The sequence below is a fragment of the Macaca fascicularis genome, chromosome 3 (assembly GCF_037993035.2).
Source record: "Macaca fascicularis isolate 582-1 chromosome 3, T2T-MFA8v1.1".
NCBI lineage: Eukaryota > Metazoa > Chordata > Mammalia > Primates > Cercopithecidae > Macaca > Macaca fascicularis.
The window spans coordinates 4,237,118-4,255,520 of record NC_088377.1 but is presented as its reverse complement, the minus strand read 5'-3'; the positions used below and the strand labels follow the sequence as shown (position 1 = coordinate 4,255,520).

Genomic DNA, 18,403 nt, shown 5'->3' with positions numbered 1-18,403 from the left:
CACTGACTGCAAAATGTGACTCTCCTCTGGGGGTAAAATTCGTTGTCCCACTTTTTAAAAAATATATTTTGTCATGGAAGATTTCAGGAATAACCGAATAAATGCTTCACTAATAACACAATTCAATGTTTACAGGAAAATTGAATAATTCAAGATGCAAGTGGTGTCCCCCTCAAAAATATATGTATACATTTGAAATGACCTAGATTGATGGGTTTGGGTTTTGTATCTGATGCTTGTGGTTTTATTTTCTTGGAAGAGGAAAACATCATACCTGGCACAGATATGTGTTCCGTAAATGCTTGAGGGGTGGGTGGATGGATGGACAGATGGGTGGATGGATGGATGGATGGATGGATGGATGGATGGATGGATGGATGGATAAATGGATGGAAGGGCGGACGGAAGGATGGATGGGTGGATGGGTAGAGGGATGGATAGAGGATGAATGGGTGGGTGGATGGATGGACGGACGGATGGATGGATGGTTGGATGGATGGATGGATAGATGTATTTTTTGGGTGAATGGATGGATGTGTGGACAAATGGATGGATGGGTGATGGATGCACATATGAATCAGAATGAGGGATACATGAAATAATGTATGCAGGGGGCTCAGTAGGCCTCCGTTGAATACTTGTTGGGATTATACCGGTGTTAACGCTTTGTTCTTTCACTATTTAGGGAATGATCACGTTAATCTTGGCCACTGACATGGCAAGACATGCAGAAATTATGGATTCTTTCAAAGAGAAAATGGAGAATTTTGACTACAGCAATGAGGAGCACATGACCCTGGTGAGTGGCTTGTTCTGCCTGTGTGGGCAGCCAGGCGGTGGGCTGGTTGAGTGGGTCATCCATCCAGCTCACACTGGAAGCCAAGAAGCCAAAAGTATTAGTCTTGCCTTGAAACATGGTATCTATAAATCTGGTTTTCAAGGTCATGACTCTTACTAGGAAAGTCCCGGGCAGGGCCTCCCTCCTGACGGAGCCTCCTTCATGGTCGGAGGCGGCACTCTCCCATTCCTCCATCTCTTTTGGATTTGAGGGAGATAAGTGGGTGAAGGCCATGCATCTCGCTCTGCTTTCCAGAGAATAAAACCAGCTCTCCCATGAAGGCACAGCCCCAGCCCATCTCTGTGGGGGCAACTCCAACACAGTCCCTGCTCCCCAAGCCAGCATCCCCCCCAGGCCCACAACATAGCCCGGCACCCCTCTATCACCAGGATAAGGTGGCCAGAGAAGGGGTAGGGGGCCTCCCCCATGAGAAGGTGCAGCATCTTCCTTTCGGAAAGGGCAGGCACTGGGCACCCCAAGGCACACAAGGACCGGAGCACGACTCATGCCTAGAATCCAGCACTTTGGGAGGCCATGGCGGGAGGATTGCTTGAGTCCAGAAGTTTGTAGACCAGTCTGAGCAACATTAGCAAGACTCTATCTCCACAAAAAAAGAAAAACCAAAAAATCAGTGCGTACCTGTGGTCCCAACTGCTCGGGAGGTGGAGGTGGGAGGGTCGCAGGAGCCCAGGTCCAGGCTGCGGTGAGCCACGGTCGTTCCACTGCACTCCAGCCTGGGCAACAGAGCAAGGGTCTGTCTCAAAATATAGAGAGAGAGAGAGAGGTGCATGAGAACTGCCCTCCTGGCCTTCAAAGAGAAAGCTGGTTTTCTGGAACCTTGTCTAAGCATCGGGTACACCCCTGGCATTCTTACTCTGAAACTGATTGTTTGTTTAAAATCAATAGCATCACTTTCCACCTCCAGAGAGGTTGAAAAATAGGGAACTCTCGGCTCAGGCTGAGCTTCTAACCACCCCTCCCCGTAGGTGGAGTCATTAGGACTCAGCTCTCTGGAGCTGAGGTGCAGTTAATTCCCAAAGGCTGTGCGAGAGCTCCCGCAGGCAAAGGCTGGACAGCAGGCAGACCTCCCCAGGCCAGGGCCTCCAGAAGCCCCTTCCCCAAGAGGAAAACAGACGCATGGAACAGCTTCCTGGCAAGCAAGTTCCTCGCTCCCGAAAAACCAAGGGAAGGCGGGAGGCACCGCCTTGTCCTCTTAGATATGAGGAAGGCAGGGATGGACCTGCAGGCAAGGGTGACCCATGACCCACTGATGCCTTCTTCCTCCCTCTGAGGTGGGAGGAGAGGTCAGGGAAGAGACGGGGAGGGGCAGGATGCCGGAAGATCGGGTGCCAGGTGGTCAGGATCTCTGAGCCCAGCTGAAGGTCCCCACTCCCACCCCCAGCCTTACACACTGCAGCTGTGCAGACCAGAGGCAAAGCAAGGCTCAGAGCCCAGGTTTCCGTTTATCCCAACGACCGGCACCGGGCAGGGTCAGATGACAAGCAGCACAGCCAGGGATCGTCTCACTGCTGGGGAGTCCCAGACGGGGCTTCATGAACACTGGAGGACAGAGGTGGGGGGAAGGTCTGGGGGGGGAAAGGTTCTGAGTCAAAGTGGGCCCCGATAAGGAGGCCTCCAAGGAGAGCACGGGCTGACGTAGGAGGTGTGAGGTGCAGGGAGTGTGGCCGGCAGGGCCTGGGACCTTGACCTTCTCCAGAGACAGTGCTGCCCTGGCCCTGTCCTAGGTCTGGTGTGGGGACAGCTCCCCTTGACCTTCCCCAGAGACAGTGCCACCCTGGCCCTGTACCAGGTCTGGTGTGGGGACAGCTCCCCCAGGGCCTGCCAGACACAGGCTAGTAATTGCCTCTGGTCTGGAGCCGGACTCCACAGAGGAGTCAAAGAAAGGCCTGGATGGCTTCCTGGGAACTGATAGGGTGGGGAAAGGAAGGGTGACCACAGCAGGGTCCCTTCGAGGTCCCGCCGAGGTTGGAAGGCAGGATCCACCAAGCATCGTGCAGACACCCAGCTGAACTGACCTGCCCCTCACCTAGTCACATTCCCCAAACCAGCAGGTGCAGCCCCACAGCCGGGGGCCATGTGCCTCAGCTGGGCTTTCCTGTCAAATCAGCTTCAGAGCCTGGACGGCAGCCAACACTTTGACCTGGAAACCTGGTGATTCCAGACAGTCATTTGTGCCCGGTGCAGGCAGGGCTGCGGGACACCAGCCCTCCACGGTCTGTCCTATGGTGACATCCGGGCTAGTTCAGGTGGAAGCTGCTGCATCCCTGGGTCTACCCTATCTCCTCCTGAAGCTCCCATGGTGTGCCCAACCCTGGCCAAGCTCGGACGGAGCTACCTGTCCCCTGGGAAGATGAGCAGTGCATCCACCTGGGGAACAGCAGCAAATAGGGGGTGACCAGGCACGGGGCAGTGCTCCGGGGATATCACCTGGGCTGGGATGGCGAGAAAGGCTGGAAGGAGGGGACCCAAACAGGACCTTGAAGGTTCATTCTCCATTGAGAAAGGAGCCTGTCCTCCCTGAAGTCAGCCAAGCTCAGTTGCACGGTCCAGCTGCACGGTCCTCCCTCTCTTCCTGCCTGTAATGGCACGTCCAGACCCGAGCAGCTCAGCAGGCCATGTTCTACCTCCTGTTACCTCAATTCCAAAATCTCTTCTTTCAGCTGAAGATGATTTTGATAAAATGCTGTGATATCTCTAACGAGGTCCGTCCAATGGAAGTCGCAGAGCCTTGGGTGGACTGTTTATTAGAGGAATATTTTATGCAGGTAAGAGTCTTGCAGAGCAATCAAGCCTCCAGCCAGTCTTATTAACCCCACTTAGTAAGGGTTTGTGTGAAACAGCATGCCAGGGTGGACCCGCATATTCACCGGGCCGCGGACAGTTCAGCCTCCAGAAAGCCTTCACAGGAGGCGTCCATCAGAAACAAAATAGGTTATAATTTGAGACCTGAAAGAGAGTGACAATCCAGAAAAGCTAATGTCCTAAAACTGCCACCTGTCACTGCTAATTGAACCATTATTAGAAGCAGCCTTGTCAAGCCAATTGCCTGAAAGTCAAGAAGCAAGAATTGCAGAGGCAGGAGGGGCCCCCAGAGGGCTGAGACCCAGCAGGTCAGCTCACACAGATGGCCACGGGGAAGATCGGGGACGTAGAAAACCAAACCAGCTGAAAACAACCACCAAATGTTAATACAGCAGCTTGATCAAGCCTAGGAGAACTCGGGAGGCTTTCTGCAGGATGCCTCTGCCGCCCTGTGTTACGTGCAACTTACCTCTGTCTGGCTCTCATCTCGGTCTTCCCAGCTAGACATGCATGCCCAGCTCTGTTTAGCACTGAAGATACTGTCGCCCTCGCCTTGTTCTTTACTGAGACACATTTGTGGTGTGGTTTGGTTGGTTGGTGGTTAACTGGCGCATCTTGTCTTTCTCTGAGAACAGCGATCTGGTTCCGAGGCATTTCTGTCTTTAATGTCGCTATCTGCTGCATTCCCTGCAGAGCGACCGTGAGAAGTCAGAAGGCCTTCCCGTGGCCCCGTTCATGGACCGAGACAAAGTGACCAAGGCCACAGCCCAGATTGGGTTTATCAAGTTTGTCCTGATCCCAATGTTTGAAACAGTGACTAAGGTGAGTAACTGTTACCACGTGTGACACTTACATACACTTAGATACACGGGCACACGCAGGTACACGCAGGCACACACGGGCACACACAGACACACGCAGGCACACAGGCACACACATGCACACACAGGTAGGCACATGCACACACACAGGTACACACGCACACAGGCGCACACGCAGGTACACACACACAGGCACACACACACACAGGCACACACACACACAGGCACACTTGCACATCCTGAGCAGCCTCTTCCCCAGCTGTCGTGGTGACCGCTGTCCCTGCTCCATCCAGAGCCTGCTCCCCACAGCCTGGCCCGTGACCCCAGCATCGCCCACTGTGTGCCGCACTCCCTGCCTTGCCTTGCTGGGCCCTGGGGGGGCCCCTCATTGCCCTCCTGCATCACTGCTGGCCTTCAGGTCCCTGGAGGCAGCACCAGCTGTTGACTCTCCTGTCCCCTCTCTGTGTCCCAGTTCCACCGATCCTCACCTGTGGAGGAACCACTGAGCTCTGTGCCCTCGAGCTGTGAAGCCCCCATCCAGCTCCCAGTCTCACCGCACCCAGCCACCGAGGCCTTGCTCCCTGCACACAGCTCGTTCCTGCCCAGCTCCCCCCAGGGCCCCTGAGCTGCCCGTGGCCCCTGCCAAGGCCCCACCTCAAGGCACCCCCAGCATGTGCCAAACAGGCCCATCTCTTGTTTCCCCCGGGGGTCTGGGCTCACAGCCTTGCACCCTCCGACCTTCCTGGGCTCCCAAGTGCTGTGGATCCTTCTGCTCCAGGGCATCTGGAGCCGCCCCCACCCACTCCCCACTCCCAGGACCCTCAGCCGGGAGGCTGTCAGCTCCTTTCCCCTGCCCCTTGTCTTTGTTAGAACCTCAGAACCTGTCCCCAGCCCTCATCTCACGGGCACGGGGGACACAGGAGGCAGGGGGGGACTTTCTGTAGGACCTCATGGAGGGTGATGAGGGCCAGAGACAGAGCCGCAGTGGGTAGGGGCGGCAGAGCCGGCAGGAGGGTGTCCAGGAGCTGGGACTGGCCCACATGCTTCTGCACAGTGCACCTGACACCTGTTTTTCTCCAACGTTTCCCACTGCCTTAAGAACGAGGGACTCTGAATTAATCCGTTTTTCTCTCCCAGCTCTTCCCTATGGTTGAGGAGATCATGCTGCAGCCGCTTTGGGAATCCCGAGATCGCTATGAGGAGCTAAAGCGGATAGACGACGCCATGAAAGAGGTAAAACGCACCGAGAAGAACCTTCCTGCCCTGCGGCAAGCAGGCCCAGCGCCCTCCGCACTCCTGACTCCAGAATCTTGGACGTGCCAAGCAAGGCACCACTGAAGGTGACCCCATGGACAGGCGCACGTGTCCCTTCCATCAGAAAGCCTGGCTCAGTGAAATTAGGGAATGTGATATGGGAAACCAAAACTGCATTCGCCAAGAACGCATCAGGGCTCAGAACCTTCGAGGGAGTTTACTGGCCGTGCCCTTCACAAAAATCACAACTGTCACCCACATCTGTGGGCACCCAGGTGTCCTTGGGCGTATCAGCCACTGTTAGAGCATCTGGGACCCCTCTGAGTACAGCGCCTGGCCTGGCCCCAGGGCTGACTTGTTCAGAGCAGGCCATGGGCTAGAAAGGGGCCCTCCCCTGGCACAGGGGCAAAGCGACCACCCACCTGCCAGCTTCCAGGCCCAGAACACACACCAGCACCTCTCAGGGGACAGGGAGCCTGGGGCTGGCTTTCGGTTGCTGTTGGATTGACATCGTTTTGGAGGAAGGGGTCAAGGTCACAGGCTCAGGGCCCACGCAGTCTTTCCACAGATTCCCCCGGCTGTCTGCTCTCCAGCCGCCCATGGTGTGGCCTCTGCCTTGCCCTCCTGCCTCCTCCCCCCAGCGCCCCCGTGCAGCTAGAACAGCCTCACTACTCCTGCAGAGTTTGACGCCTCCTGGCCTTGGCTGGTGTTGCCCCTGCCACCTCCCCTCGCCACAGTGCCCTTTGTACCATTGAAGCACCCTCCAAGGCCCGTCAGTCAGGGCTCCCCTAGTTACTGTGCCCGCCACGCCGTCTTTTCTGCCTGGGCGCTCCTGAAGCCCATGTGGCCCATGATGCCCTTTTGAGCGCTGAGCCATTGTCCAGGCGTAGCCTTGTGTTGGTCTCATCTCCCTCGACTGACGGCCCCGTGCCCACGCCCGCCTGGGGCGCCAGGCCAGGCATGTGGTAGATGCCCAGCAATTGCTTAGAAATTGACTGAAAATCCAGACCAGCTGCCCTGACTTCTCCAGCTGATGGAAAGTCGCAGAAAGGTCTCCAAACCTCTGCAAGGCTGAGAGCACTTACGCAGAGGGACAGATGTAGCAAGACGGCTTCTCCTACTCCAGAGCCCCACAGGAGAGCTGAGGCGGCTTCTGCCTTTCTCGTGGTCCTCTGAGAGCCATAGCCCTGATGGCCTTGAGTCTCTAGTCCCGAGCCCTGCTGCCCAGTAGGGGACACTAGGGTTCTTCAAGGCCTCTGCCTTCCCCCTCTCAGCCCCCACAAAAAGGACAGTCACACCAAAGAGGTGAAAAGGCCCAAGTCACAGGCTCTGCACACACCACCAGTCCCTGCGGCTGTGGTGGCTGCGGCTGGGTGAGCTCACTGTCCAGGCCCTGGATGAGGCACCAAGGGTACGGGGACAGGGTACACAGAGGGGCCTCTGAAAAACCCGTGTCAGGAGCACTGGGCTCACAGGGGCTGGAGACCACAGGCTTTCACACTGCAGCACCTCCAGGCAACAGAAGCTGCTGGAAGACAGGCAGACACTCCCCTGCTGTCTCCTGCTCCCTGACTTGGCCTTCTCTGCACTTTGTTCCAGTTACAGAAGAAGACTGACAGCTTGACGTCTGGAGCCACCGAGAAGTCCAGAGAGAGAAGCAGAGATGTGAAACACAGTGAAGGTAACGCTGTCTCTGCTGACGTGGCGTCAGTTCATACCGTGATTCCGACAAAGGACAGAAGGAAGAGGAAGGCGAGAAAATCTGAATTTTGGAATACCTTTAAATGAACGGATTTTTTTTTTTTTTTTTTTTTTTTTTGAGACGAATTCTCACTGTTGTTGCCCAGGCTAGAGTGCAATGGTGCGATCTCAGCTCACTGAAACCTCCACCTCCGGGGTTCAAGCAATTCTCCTGCCTCGGCCCCCTGAGTAGCTGGGATTATAGGCGTGCGCCACCACACCTGGCTAGTTTTTGTGTTTTTAGTAGAGACAGGGTTTCACCATGTTGGCCAGGCTGGTCTTGAACTCCTGGCCTCAAGTGACTCACCTGCCTCTGCCTCCCAAAGTGCTAGGATTACAGGCGTGAGCCACTGCGCCCGGCCAAATGAATGGAAATTTTATTCCTTGCATCTAATCATTAGAATTAAGCTCTTAAGCCTGGTGGCTCATGCCTGTAATCTCAGTACTTTGGGAGGCCGAGGTGGGCAGATCACTTGAGGTCAGGAGTTCGAGACCCAGCTTGGCCAACATGCTGAAACCCCATCTCTACTAAAAATACAAAAATTACCCAGGTGTGATGGCACATACCTGTAGTCCCAGCTACTTGGGAGACTGAGGCAGGAGAGTCACTCGAACCTGGGAGGCGAAGCTTGCAGTGAGCCGAGATTGCGCTACTGCACTCCAGCCTGGGCAACAGCAAGACTCCATCTCAAAAGAAAAACAAAAAAAGAATGAGGCTCTTAAAGAAGGGGAACATGGTTTAGTTAATAGAAAAACATCAATAATTAGCATATGCATCACTTATAAGAGTAAGGACTTTTTAAAAGTGCAATTGAAGTACTGAAAACTTCACAAATCACGTGTTGACTTTCTGTGGCTTTGAGAGTTTCTCTCTGCACTTGTTGATATAGTTATTTAGCTCACGGGGAATGCAGAGCAGCCATCTGTTCACCTCATAATAAGGTCACACTGTACATGTCTAACAGATAATTCAAGAGAGAGTGCATCAAGCATGTAAGGCTCAGGGCAGGACAAACGGGACATGACTTATAAGCGGGGCAGCAACAGGCTTTGGCGTCCAACACACCTGGTTTTGAGTCCAGGCTTGCCGATTACAAGCCGAGAGACGTGCACAAGTGTCTCAGCCTCTCTGAACCTCAGAGGCCCAGTCTGTAAATCAGAGGTAATAATACCATTGTCACTGCTGTTTTAGTGACTAAACAGTCAAAGTGCGGGTCTGGTCCCTGTGAAGGGTTCAGTCAATGTTGGTATTTAATTTTTTAAGTCAGTTCATATTTTTCAGTGGCTCAGAAAAGGGATCAATATTGTTTTATTTTGCCTAAATGTATTCAGCAATATATCTGATGGCCTCTTTCTTTTAAAATGGTCTGTGTGTCGGCCGGGTGCGGTGGTTCATGCCTGTAATCCCAGCACTTTGGGAGGCTGAGGCAGGCAGATCACTTGAGGTCAGGAGTTTTAAACCAGCCTGGCCAACATGGTGAAACCCCATCTCTACTAAAAACACAAAAATTAGCCAGCCGTAGTGGCGCGTGCCTGTAATCCCAGCTACTTGGGAGCCAGAGGCAGGAGAATTGCTTGAACCCAGGAGGCGGAGCTTGCAGTGAGCCGAGATCATGCCACTGCACTCCAGCCTGGGCAACAGGGCCAGACTCTGTCTCAAAAAAAAAAAAAAAAAAAAAAAATGTCTGTGTATAATCCTGTTACGTTTCTGCGACTGCTGGCGCTTTTTTTTCATCTTGTTTTTTGAGATGGAGTCTCACTCTGTTGCCCAGGCTGAAGTGCAGTGGTGCAATTTCAGTTCACTGTAACCTCGACCTCCCGGGTTCAAGCGATTCTCCTGCCTCAGCCTCCCAGGTAGCTGGGATTACAGGCGTGTGCCACCACACCTGGCTAAGTTTTGTATTTTTAGTAGAGACAGGGTTTCACCATGTTGGTCAGGCTGGGCTCAAACTCCTGACCTCGTGATCCACCCGCCTTGGTCTCCCAAAGCGCTGGGATTCCAGGCGTGAGCCACCGCGCCCTATTCCTAAAAAAAAAACAAATCAGTCATCTTTCCCTTCTTCCAGGAGACTGTGCCTGAGGAAACTGAGGGGCGTGGCTGCGGTTCCGGATGGGCTGGCGGAGCTGCACGGGATCCTTGTGCGGGAAGAGCTGCCCTGAGCACCTGGCACCACAAGACCACGTTTTCTAAGAAACATTTTGTTCACTGATACAAAAAAAAAAAAAAGGAATTCATGATGCTGTACAGAATTTTATTTTTAAACTGTCTTTTAAATAATATATTCTTATACGGAAATGGGTACTGTACTTCTTCTTTGCTAGAGTTGTGTACGCTGCTTCCGGTAAGTTCTCTCGTGGAGACGAAGGACACTGTGCTTTTCCCCCAGATGTATCTCAGAGCAATTGACCGGTGTGATACGGTGCGTATGTCCCTGTAAATTCAGCATTAAATGTCAGAACGGTGCCCTGAGCGCAAGGACGTGCCCGGGTCCTGTGTTTCTGAGCAGAGGGGGATGTCAGTGCTGTGTGTGGGACATCTGGGGACTGAGGCAGGGTGGCCAGACTGTAGGACGTGTGTCGGAGCAAACGCACCCATGACCACGGGGACGACACACGCTGCGTGCTCCTGCGCAGGAAGACTGGTGACTTCACATTGAAATCCTCAGATAAGGAAAAGAGACATATGTATTCAGCACATCTGAGGGTCTCTATCTCGGGAGGAGAGATGCCCTCCCTCCGGCCTTTGTTCCGGTAACAAGCACAGGGGATGTTCTGGGTGGCACTGTGTCCACACGGGGGACCCAGCCCCCGGCTTGGTCACGGCCAGGCTCCTGTTGTTGCTGGGACAGTCGCACCCCTGAGCTCTCAGAGACTGCCTGCGTGCGGTGGACTCCTGGAGACCCGATTTATGAAAAGCAAGGAAAAGTCCCCTGGGCCGTGGGCTCCATCTCTGCTGCGCTCTAGAGACTGAACCACCTCCCGACGCGCTTCGCCCTACAGAGCTCGTCTGTAAAGGCCATCGGCGTGGTCGGAGCTTGGTCAACATTTCGTTTCTGTGTTGGGTCACTCTCCTCGGAGCATTTGTTTCCTCTTGGTGAATTCCAGAATATTCCCACCTTCAAATAATTCATTTTTTACCTGTAAAATTTTCCATCTCATCTTGACTCCAGCTCAATACGTATAGGGACCTTGATTTCTACACCCCTTCTTGTTTCTGCTTTTGTTTTTCATTTGAATCCTACTGAAGCCAATAGATATGGCAACATTGGCAAAAATAGAAGCAAAATGTAGGCTTGTGGATATTGATGCCCTCGACCTTCCTGGCAGCCTCTATGAGGGATTATTACCTGCTCTCCTCATCCATAACAAGGCTCTTTGAACAGCACCTTCATCTGCTACAGCACTTGGAATGCCCACCTCACCAAACTGCGCCCCTCATCAAACTCCATACAACACTTCCTTGAATTTTACTATCATAAACACGCAATCACACACACACACGGACACGTACACACTCTTACATGTCAGCACAACTCCCCTGGTTCTAGGCTGTACTGCATCCTGGAACAATTAAATCAAATGACTGAGGTCCTTTAGGGGAGGTGTCTAGACGGCCTCTACTGTTAGTCCCGGTTCGTATGCAGCCAGCCTGGTCTCCATGCACGGGACCCCCAGAAAGCCCACCAACCCACCCTCCTGTCACGCACAGCAGTCCCTGAGGCCCCACAGTTGGGGGCCGTGTCCACCTTGGTCAGCCCGCGCACCCAGAGCCTACCCACACCGGGAGGCAGCCACACGGGTGAGCTGAATCATGGGCTACATGAGGCAGTGGAGGCTCAGGACAAGAGAGATGTGCCCACAGCCCCAGAGAGCTCTGGGTCCAGCAGCAGAGGCAGGTGTGGGGAACGCAGCACCAGGCCTGGGGGTACACCCAGCATAGGGAGTGAGTGTGCAGACACAGGGGCCCACCCCCATGAGCACAACCCACTGAACACGACGCCCCTCTGGGGTGGGCGGCACCATCTCCTCCCAGGACGGTGTGTTTCCAAGTGAACTCTGCCCAACAGTCAGTATTAAGTCAGCATGAAGGGTAAAGATGTTGACGGTTAAGCCGCACGCACATCAGGAGACAGCAGCAGCAATGCCCGGGACTTTCCACCGTCAGCTCCCAGCACACAGCAAGCATCTCGCCAAAAACAACAGAAAGTTTGCAAAGGGAGGGCCGGCCTGTGCGCAGCCGTCCCATGTCACCTGTCATGGCTCAGACTTTGGCCACCTTCCGTAGCTTCCTTTATTCGTAATGTCTAAAGCCAACCCAAGCGTCTTTGCCTGCTGATGTCTTAGCCAAAGCACATGGGAAACCCGTGAAGCAGAACTGACCGCTGTGAGGGCTGGGAGAACGCTGGGCATCTGAAATACTTCAGCCCAGGAAAATGTCCATCAGTGGACACCATCGGCTCCCAGGTGGCCTCTGGAACAGGAAAGCATGTCACACCCTAGTCCATCCCACGGGAAGCCATGCCTCATTCCACTCTAGAGGCAGTGCCTGGGGCTGGATGCCCCTGAGCCGGGAGACACCGGGCAGTGCCCGGACAAGGCTGTGCTCTGCCCACAGCTCCTGCACTGTGGCCATGAGGGAGGTTTAAAAATCTCGGTCCAAGGGCTTTCACCGTAGTCTAAGGGACAGATAACATAGTCACTCTGATTTGGGAGGGGACTGTGTTCTATTGGTAACCAAAAGGGGCCCAGCAAGGTGCTGGGGTTCCAGTCTCCCTGAGTCCTCAGGCAGGTCTTCCCAGCCCCCACCCTGGGACTCCCCGCCCTGCCACAGCAGAACATGAGGGTCAGGGGTCCCCAGATTCCTGGGAGCTAGGGCCGGTGCCCTGCCAGAACACGGCGCTGTGAAACATGGCCTCAGGCAGGAGCCAGGGCCGGTGGGGGTGAGTCACCTTGTTACGGGCTGAATTCTCTCCCCAAAACTTATGTTCAAGCCCAACCTGGTGCCTCCCAGTCCTGTGGAGATAGCGCCTTTAAAAAGCGGTTAAGATAACATCAGCTCACGGGGTGAGCCCTGAGCCACTCTGAGTGTGTCTCACAAGAAGAGGAGATCAGGGCACAGATGCACACAGAGGGCACGGGGGGGAGGACAGACCCCGACACACAGAGGAGTGGGGGCTCAGCGGAAGCCAGCCCTGTCAACCCTTGTCTCAGACTTTGAGAGATAAGTGTCTGTGGTTTAAGCCCCCAGCCAAGCTCCCACACACACACCTGTGTGCCTCGCTAGGGCCGCCTCACCACTGCCTCCCTGGGCAGCAGCGTGGGCCCGGCTCACAATGGGCGCTGGAGACAGGTTGAGCTTGGGTTGACTGGGCCAGCACAGCGTGATCTCTCTCTCCCTGCATGTGCGCACGCTGGTAGCATGATCTCTCTCTCCTTGCATGTGCGCACGCTGGTAGCATGATCTCTCTCTCCTTGCATGTGCGCACGCTGGTAGCATGATCTCTCTCTCCCTGCATGTGCGCACGCTGGGACGAAGTTGCCCTGGGGCCAGCTGAATCCTGCAAAGCTCCCTTAAAGAACCTCCCTTAGGCAAAGCCATCATCATTTCCCTGCCCCAGTGCTGCCCAGAATGCTGTTTCTCTCCAGCACTGAGGCCATGGGAGCCAGGAGAGGCAGCTTGAGGGAACGTCCAGCCCTTATCTCGCCTCAGGCAAGGCCCGGCCTGTGGTTCACCCCTTACGAGGCGCAGGCAGTGAGGACGCAGCGAGGGGACAGGGGGCCTCAAAAGGAGAGGCTGCTCCCTCTGGAAGCCTCCGCCACGGAGTCCGTGCCAGCCGCCTGCAGGGCCTTTCCGTCTAAGGACCCGTGGACCCAGCCGCCACCACAGCCAGCATGGGATGGGGTCATCAAGCCCAAATCCAAGCCCTCTGACCTCAGTTCCTCACCGCCAAGGTCGAGTTAGGATTCCAGCCGAATTACAGTGAGACCACAGGAGGCAGATGGGAAATTATTTTCATTATTTGTACTGTAGTTTCCAATTTTTCCACAACTGGCTTTCCTTTTATGAATAAAATAAATAAACGTTATTTTATTTTAGAGCTGGGGTGTGGAAATAGCAACGTGTAACCTGCAGGGAGAAGGCCTGAGATGCGCAGAGGAAGCCAAGGTGACTGTGTCCACAAGTGGCAAGGCCACCGCCTGCTGGCGTCTCAGCCCGTTCCGTGGCTGTGGTAACAGGGATTTCCCACCGCTCTGAGCTGGCTGACTCGGTGTCTGGTGAGGGTTCCCAGACGGCGCGGGAAAGGGCCCACCAGCTCTCAGTGGGGGGATCTCTTTCCTAAGGGCGCCACCCTCATGCCAAGTGATCCACTCCTAACACCATCAACCTAGGTCTGGCTTCAACATCACAGACGTTCGGCCCACCAGGAGCTGGGAGAGACAGGAAGGACCCCCAGCCCTACCCCGCAGCCTTCGGAGGACAGGAAGGAGCCCCTGCAGCCTTCCAAGGGAGCGCGGCCCTGCCGACCCGTGACTTCAGTCTTCTGGCCTCCAGAGCTGTGAGAGATGAGCGTCTGCTGTTGAAGGCTCCCTCTGGGGTCGTTTGTTTGGGCCGCCTGGGGAAGCACACACAAGCGGTCACTGAGTGATGATCGTCCTCCTGACAACTGCTCGCTCTGACCCTGCGTTTCCGCAGCACTCCCGCCCCCAGCCCGGGGCTGTTCAGGAGCCCCTCCCCACAGCAAGTCCTGAGCGGCTTCCTTGTCATCAGTAACCCCTAGGGCAGAGAGGGCCACAGGCACAGAGAGGCGCGTGACGCCCCAGGTCACAGAGAAGCAGAGCCCCAGAGCAGGCGCAACAGCAGCCCTCCCAGGAGAGCCCTCCCGCTCATCCCCGGACAGCGTTCCTGGGAGCCACGTGGCTGGGGGAGGCTGCGGAGCCCGGCACAGGGAACAAGGAGACAGGGAGCGGGGAGGGTGATGAGTGTGGCTGCAGCATGTCAGGTCTGAGTCACGGACAGGCTCCGGGTGGATGCTGGCAGAGAGCAGGGGCTGCCATTCGCCAAGCGCGCATGCCCGGGGCGCAAACCAGAGACCGGAACGGGCAGCTGGCGTGTGGATGCGTGGGCGATGGTCAACGTAGGCACCACCTTGACCTGGCCCAATCGTGATTCTGGGTGTTTCTAGGAGGGTGCTCTGCGGGGATGAGATTAGCCTCTAAATGGTAGACTTTGAGTAAAGCAGGCCGCCCTCCTAATGCGGGCGGGCCTCGTCCACTCTGGAGAGGGTCTGGGTAGACCAAGGCTGACTCCCCAGCAAAAGGGAGCCTCTGCACACGGCCTGGCCTCAAGCTGCCACGCTCCCCTCGCCTGCATCCTGCCAGCCTCGCCCACCAGATTTCAGACCTGCCAGGCTCCGCAGTCACGTGGACCAATTCTTAAAATCTCTCTCTACACACTCACTCGCGCGCACACACACACACTACACACACATTCACACACACACTACGCATACACTACACACACACTACACACACAAACATACGCACTACACACACATTCACACACAGTACGCACACTACACACAAAAACATACACACATTACACACACTACACATTCACACACACTACAAAATACACACTACCACACTACAGACACCACAGAAACACTACACATTCACACACTACACACATACACTACACACACCACACACAGTACACACAAACACTACACACAAGCACACTACACACACACTACACATTCACTCACACAACTACGCACACTACAAACACTACACACGCACTCACGGCACACACACTATACACAAACACACCCGCACTACACAAACCCTACACACAAACACGAACACACTACACACAAACACACCCACACTACACACAAACACACATCACACACACAATACACACACACAAACACATTCACACACACTACACACACTACACATACTACCCACACTTCACACACACTACACATTAACACACACACAAACACCACACACACTACACACTCATGCATACCACACACACACTACATACACGACACACACACATTACACACACAAACACACAAACACACTACACACACACGAGCGTACACACACAGTGCACACACATGGACACATGCATACACACATGCACACATCCTGTCCGGCTGCTTCTCTGGGGAGCCCTGGTGAGTAGAGCACAGGCTCCCCGAGAGCTGGGCTAGAGCCAGGCGGGGAGTGAGGCTGAGACTCAGCCGGGACCAGGCCTCCCTCGTGCACCCCAGGGATGTTTTGGAAGGGCCCCCAGCACCAAGAGAGGGGGACAAGGAGGGCATGGCCTGAGATGCTGGAAGAACAGGAGAGGGTGTGGGAGGAGAAGGGCTGGTCCTCAGGCTTGGTATCAGGGGCCACCAGGAGAGCTCCTTGGTAGGGTGTCCCAGTGCGTGTGGCCCAGTGACCGAGGCCACAGAAGGCACTCCACCTGAGGAACTCAAAAGAAAGGGGCAGAGAGTGTCCGCTGGGTCTCCACTGGGACGCATCTTCCTCCAGGAAGCCTCCCCTGACCTCCTGGTCTCGGTGCCCTCGTTGACTGAGCTCTGGCTGGGGTTACAGCACCAGCTCTCCGCTGTGGCACCAGTTTTCTGGTCAGAGGCAGCCCCATGAGAGCAGGACCTTTTGTCACTGTATTCCCAGTGCCAGCACAGGGCCTGATGTGGTGCCAGGGACCTGAATGACTCAATAGAGGCCACGAGGGGCCGGGGTGCCCATCAGAGGCACTGTCTGGGCCGATGCTTTTCCCTTTCCCCACTCCCCAAATGCGACTTTCCCCCTCCAGCTGCCAAGGGAGGAAGGCGGGCTCCTCCACCCACTCACGTGTGAACTGGAGAGGGAGGAAGGAGGCGGCGCTGTCAAACTCTCACCCTCTAGCCCGAGCCCGAGCTCCAGTGACTCTGGGGGACATTCAAGGTCACAGCCTGGGGTGGACTGAGTCCTTTACTGCACTGGAAAAGCAGACGAGAGAACCATTGCCTCTGGGTATGGAGGCTCACAACTGTCATCCCAACACTTTAGGAGGCCGAGGTGGGAGGATCACTTGAGCACAGGAGTTTGAGAGTTTGAGACCAACATAGGTAACAAAATAAGACCACACCTCTAAGGGAAAAAAAAAAAAAAAAAAAAAGAAGAGCTAGAGAGTCAGCAATGTCGTCTCTTTCTTTCTTTTCTTCCTCCTTCCTATCTTTTTTTTTTTTTTCATTTTTCTTATTATAATCTCTGATTTATTCCCCATTGCTATGGACTGAATGTGTCTCCCCAGAATTCACACGTTGAAACCTTAACCTCCAATGTGATGGGGTTTGGAGGTGAGCCTTTAGGAGATGATTAGGGTTAGATGAAGTCATAAGGGCAAGGCCCTCCTGGTGGGTCAGTCCCTTATGAAAACAGAGACACTGGAGAGCTCAGTGTTTCTCTCTCTGAATGCATGCACCAAGCAAAGGCCACGTGGGGACACAGCAAGAAGGCAGCCGGTTGCAAGCCAGGAAGAGAGCCCTCACCAGGAACCAACTTAGCTGGCACCTTGATCTTGGACTTCCAGCCTCCAGAACACAGAAATAAATTCCTGTTGTTTAAGCCGCCCAGTCTGCAGTATTTTGTTATGGCAGCCCTAGCAGCCGAATACACCCACCTACTTCCAAAAAGGATTTGAGACAGCTCTCAAAAAAAGATACATATGCAAACTTTAAAACAGATGTAACAGGTCAAAACAGCTCAGATACCACACCCTTGCTGTGCTCAGGGGCTGGTATGGCAGCACTTTCTTAACCATTACGTCTGATCTGATCCCTGGCCTTCCCACTCCAGAGCCTGTGCCCTAAACTGTGACACCAACCTGGAAAAATAAAGCCCACTAACGTAGTGTGTGGCATGAGCCCCCTTGTTATGGGCTAAATTGTATGTAGTAAGAGAGCATCAGTTACAACAGTGGGGAGTAAATGTGAGCTTATAAATAAGACACAGAGTCAATTATGACAGAAAACCTGGCTTAAGGAAAATTATTACAATAGAGGTTAAAACTCAGCTCTGAGTTTCCCAGCAGCCAGGGTGAAAAAAGAAATGATGAATTACCCAGTCCTAATTTTCTAACACAAAGAAGCAAACCAATTACTCAGGAGGAACCAACTTTTTCCTAGCACAGAATTTAAGAAGAATTTAATTTTCTGTGTCTTTTATCAGAGATGATGTAGTTTTAAAATGTAAGCAGATTGCTGGGGTGCCCCAGCTTCCTGTTTCCGGTTTGGTTTTGATCCCTCATGCTTGTCCCCAGCATGAGACAGCCTCAGACCATACCCTCTGAAAGGGCAGGTCCCCCTTGTCAGCCCAGCTGTCCCCTCCCGTCCAGAGGCCGACGGGACAAGCACCCTCATTAACCCTTCCCCTCCCCCAGTGCTGTCTGCGGGCAGCCCCTCCTTGAACAGGCTGTGTTTCAAGCTGCACACAGGGAACAAGTGTTTGAAGCCAGGAACCATTTGCTCTTTGAGATTGTTTAAACGGATGATTTAAGAGTCTAAGCCATAGTGTGGCTGATCTTGTTAAACACCCACCATCACTAATTTCCACCAGCCCCACCCTGAGCACTCTGCTCCATTTGTCCCCATGGTACTTACGACCTCTGACAGACTCTACAGTTCTTATTTATTGTAGTGATTGTCTATTTTCTATCTCCTCCCACTAAAACATAGCTCCACAGGGAAGAGACTTTTGTCTGGCTTGTTTACTCACTGATGTATCCTCAGAACTTAACAAGTGCTCCAATACCTGTTGAATGGATGGATGGATGGATGGATGGATGGATGGATGGATGGATGGATGAGTGGGTGGGTGGATGGATAGAATGGGTGGATGAATGGACAGGTGGATAGATAGAGGG

At 54.2% G+C, this 18,403-nt stretch overlaps 1 protein-coding gene across 4 annotated transcripts in view; it reads left to right on the top strand.

The window, feature by feature from the left end:
- PDE9A (phosphodiesterase 9A) overlaps positions 1-9,772 on the top strand; it is a 118,164-nt gene extending 108,392 nt beyond the window's left edge. For all 4 annotated transcript variants that reach the window (XM_065541350.1, XM_074033962.1, XM_005548606.3 and 1 more), the window contains 6 exons: positions 686-799; positions 3,520-3,624; positions 4,355-4,483; positions 5,620-5,715; positions 7,336-7,417; positions 9,543-9,772. In XM_065541350.1, coding sequence (XP_065397422.1) covers positions 686-799; positions 3,520-3,624; positions 4,355-4,483; positions 5,620-5,715; positions 7,336-7,417; positions 9,543-9,556 — 540 coding nt within the window. In that variant the 3' untranslated portion in view covers positions 9,557-9,772. The remainder of the gene's footprint in view (positions 1-685; positions 800-3,519; positions 3,625-4,354; positions 4,484-5,619; positions 5,716-7,335; positions 7,418-9,542) is intronic.
- The last annotated feature ends 8,631 nt before the right edge of the window (positions 9,773-18,403 follow it).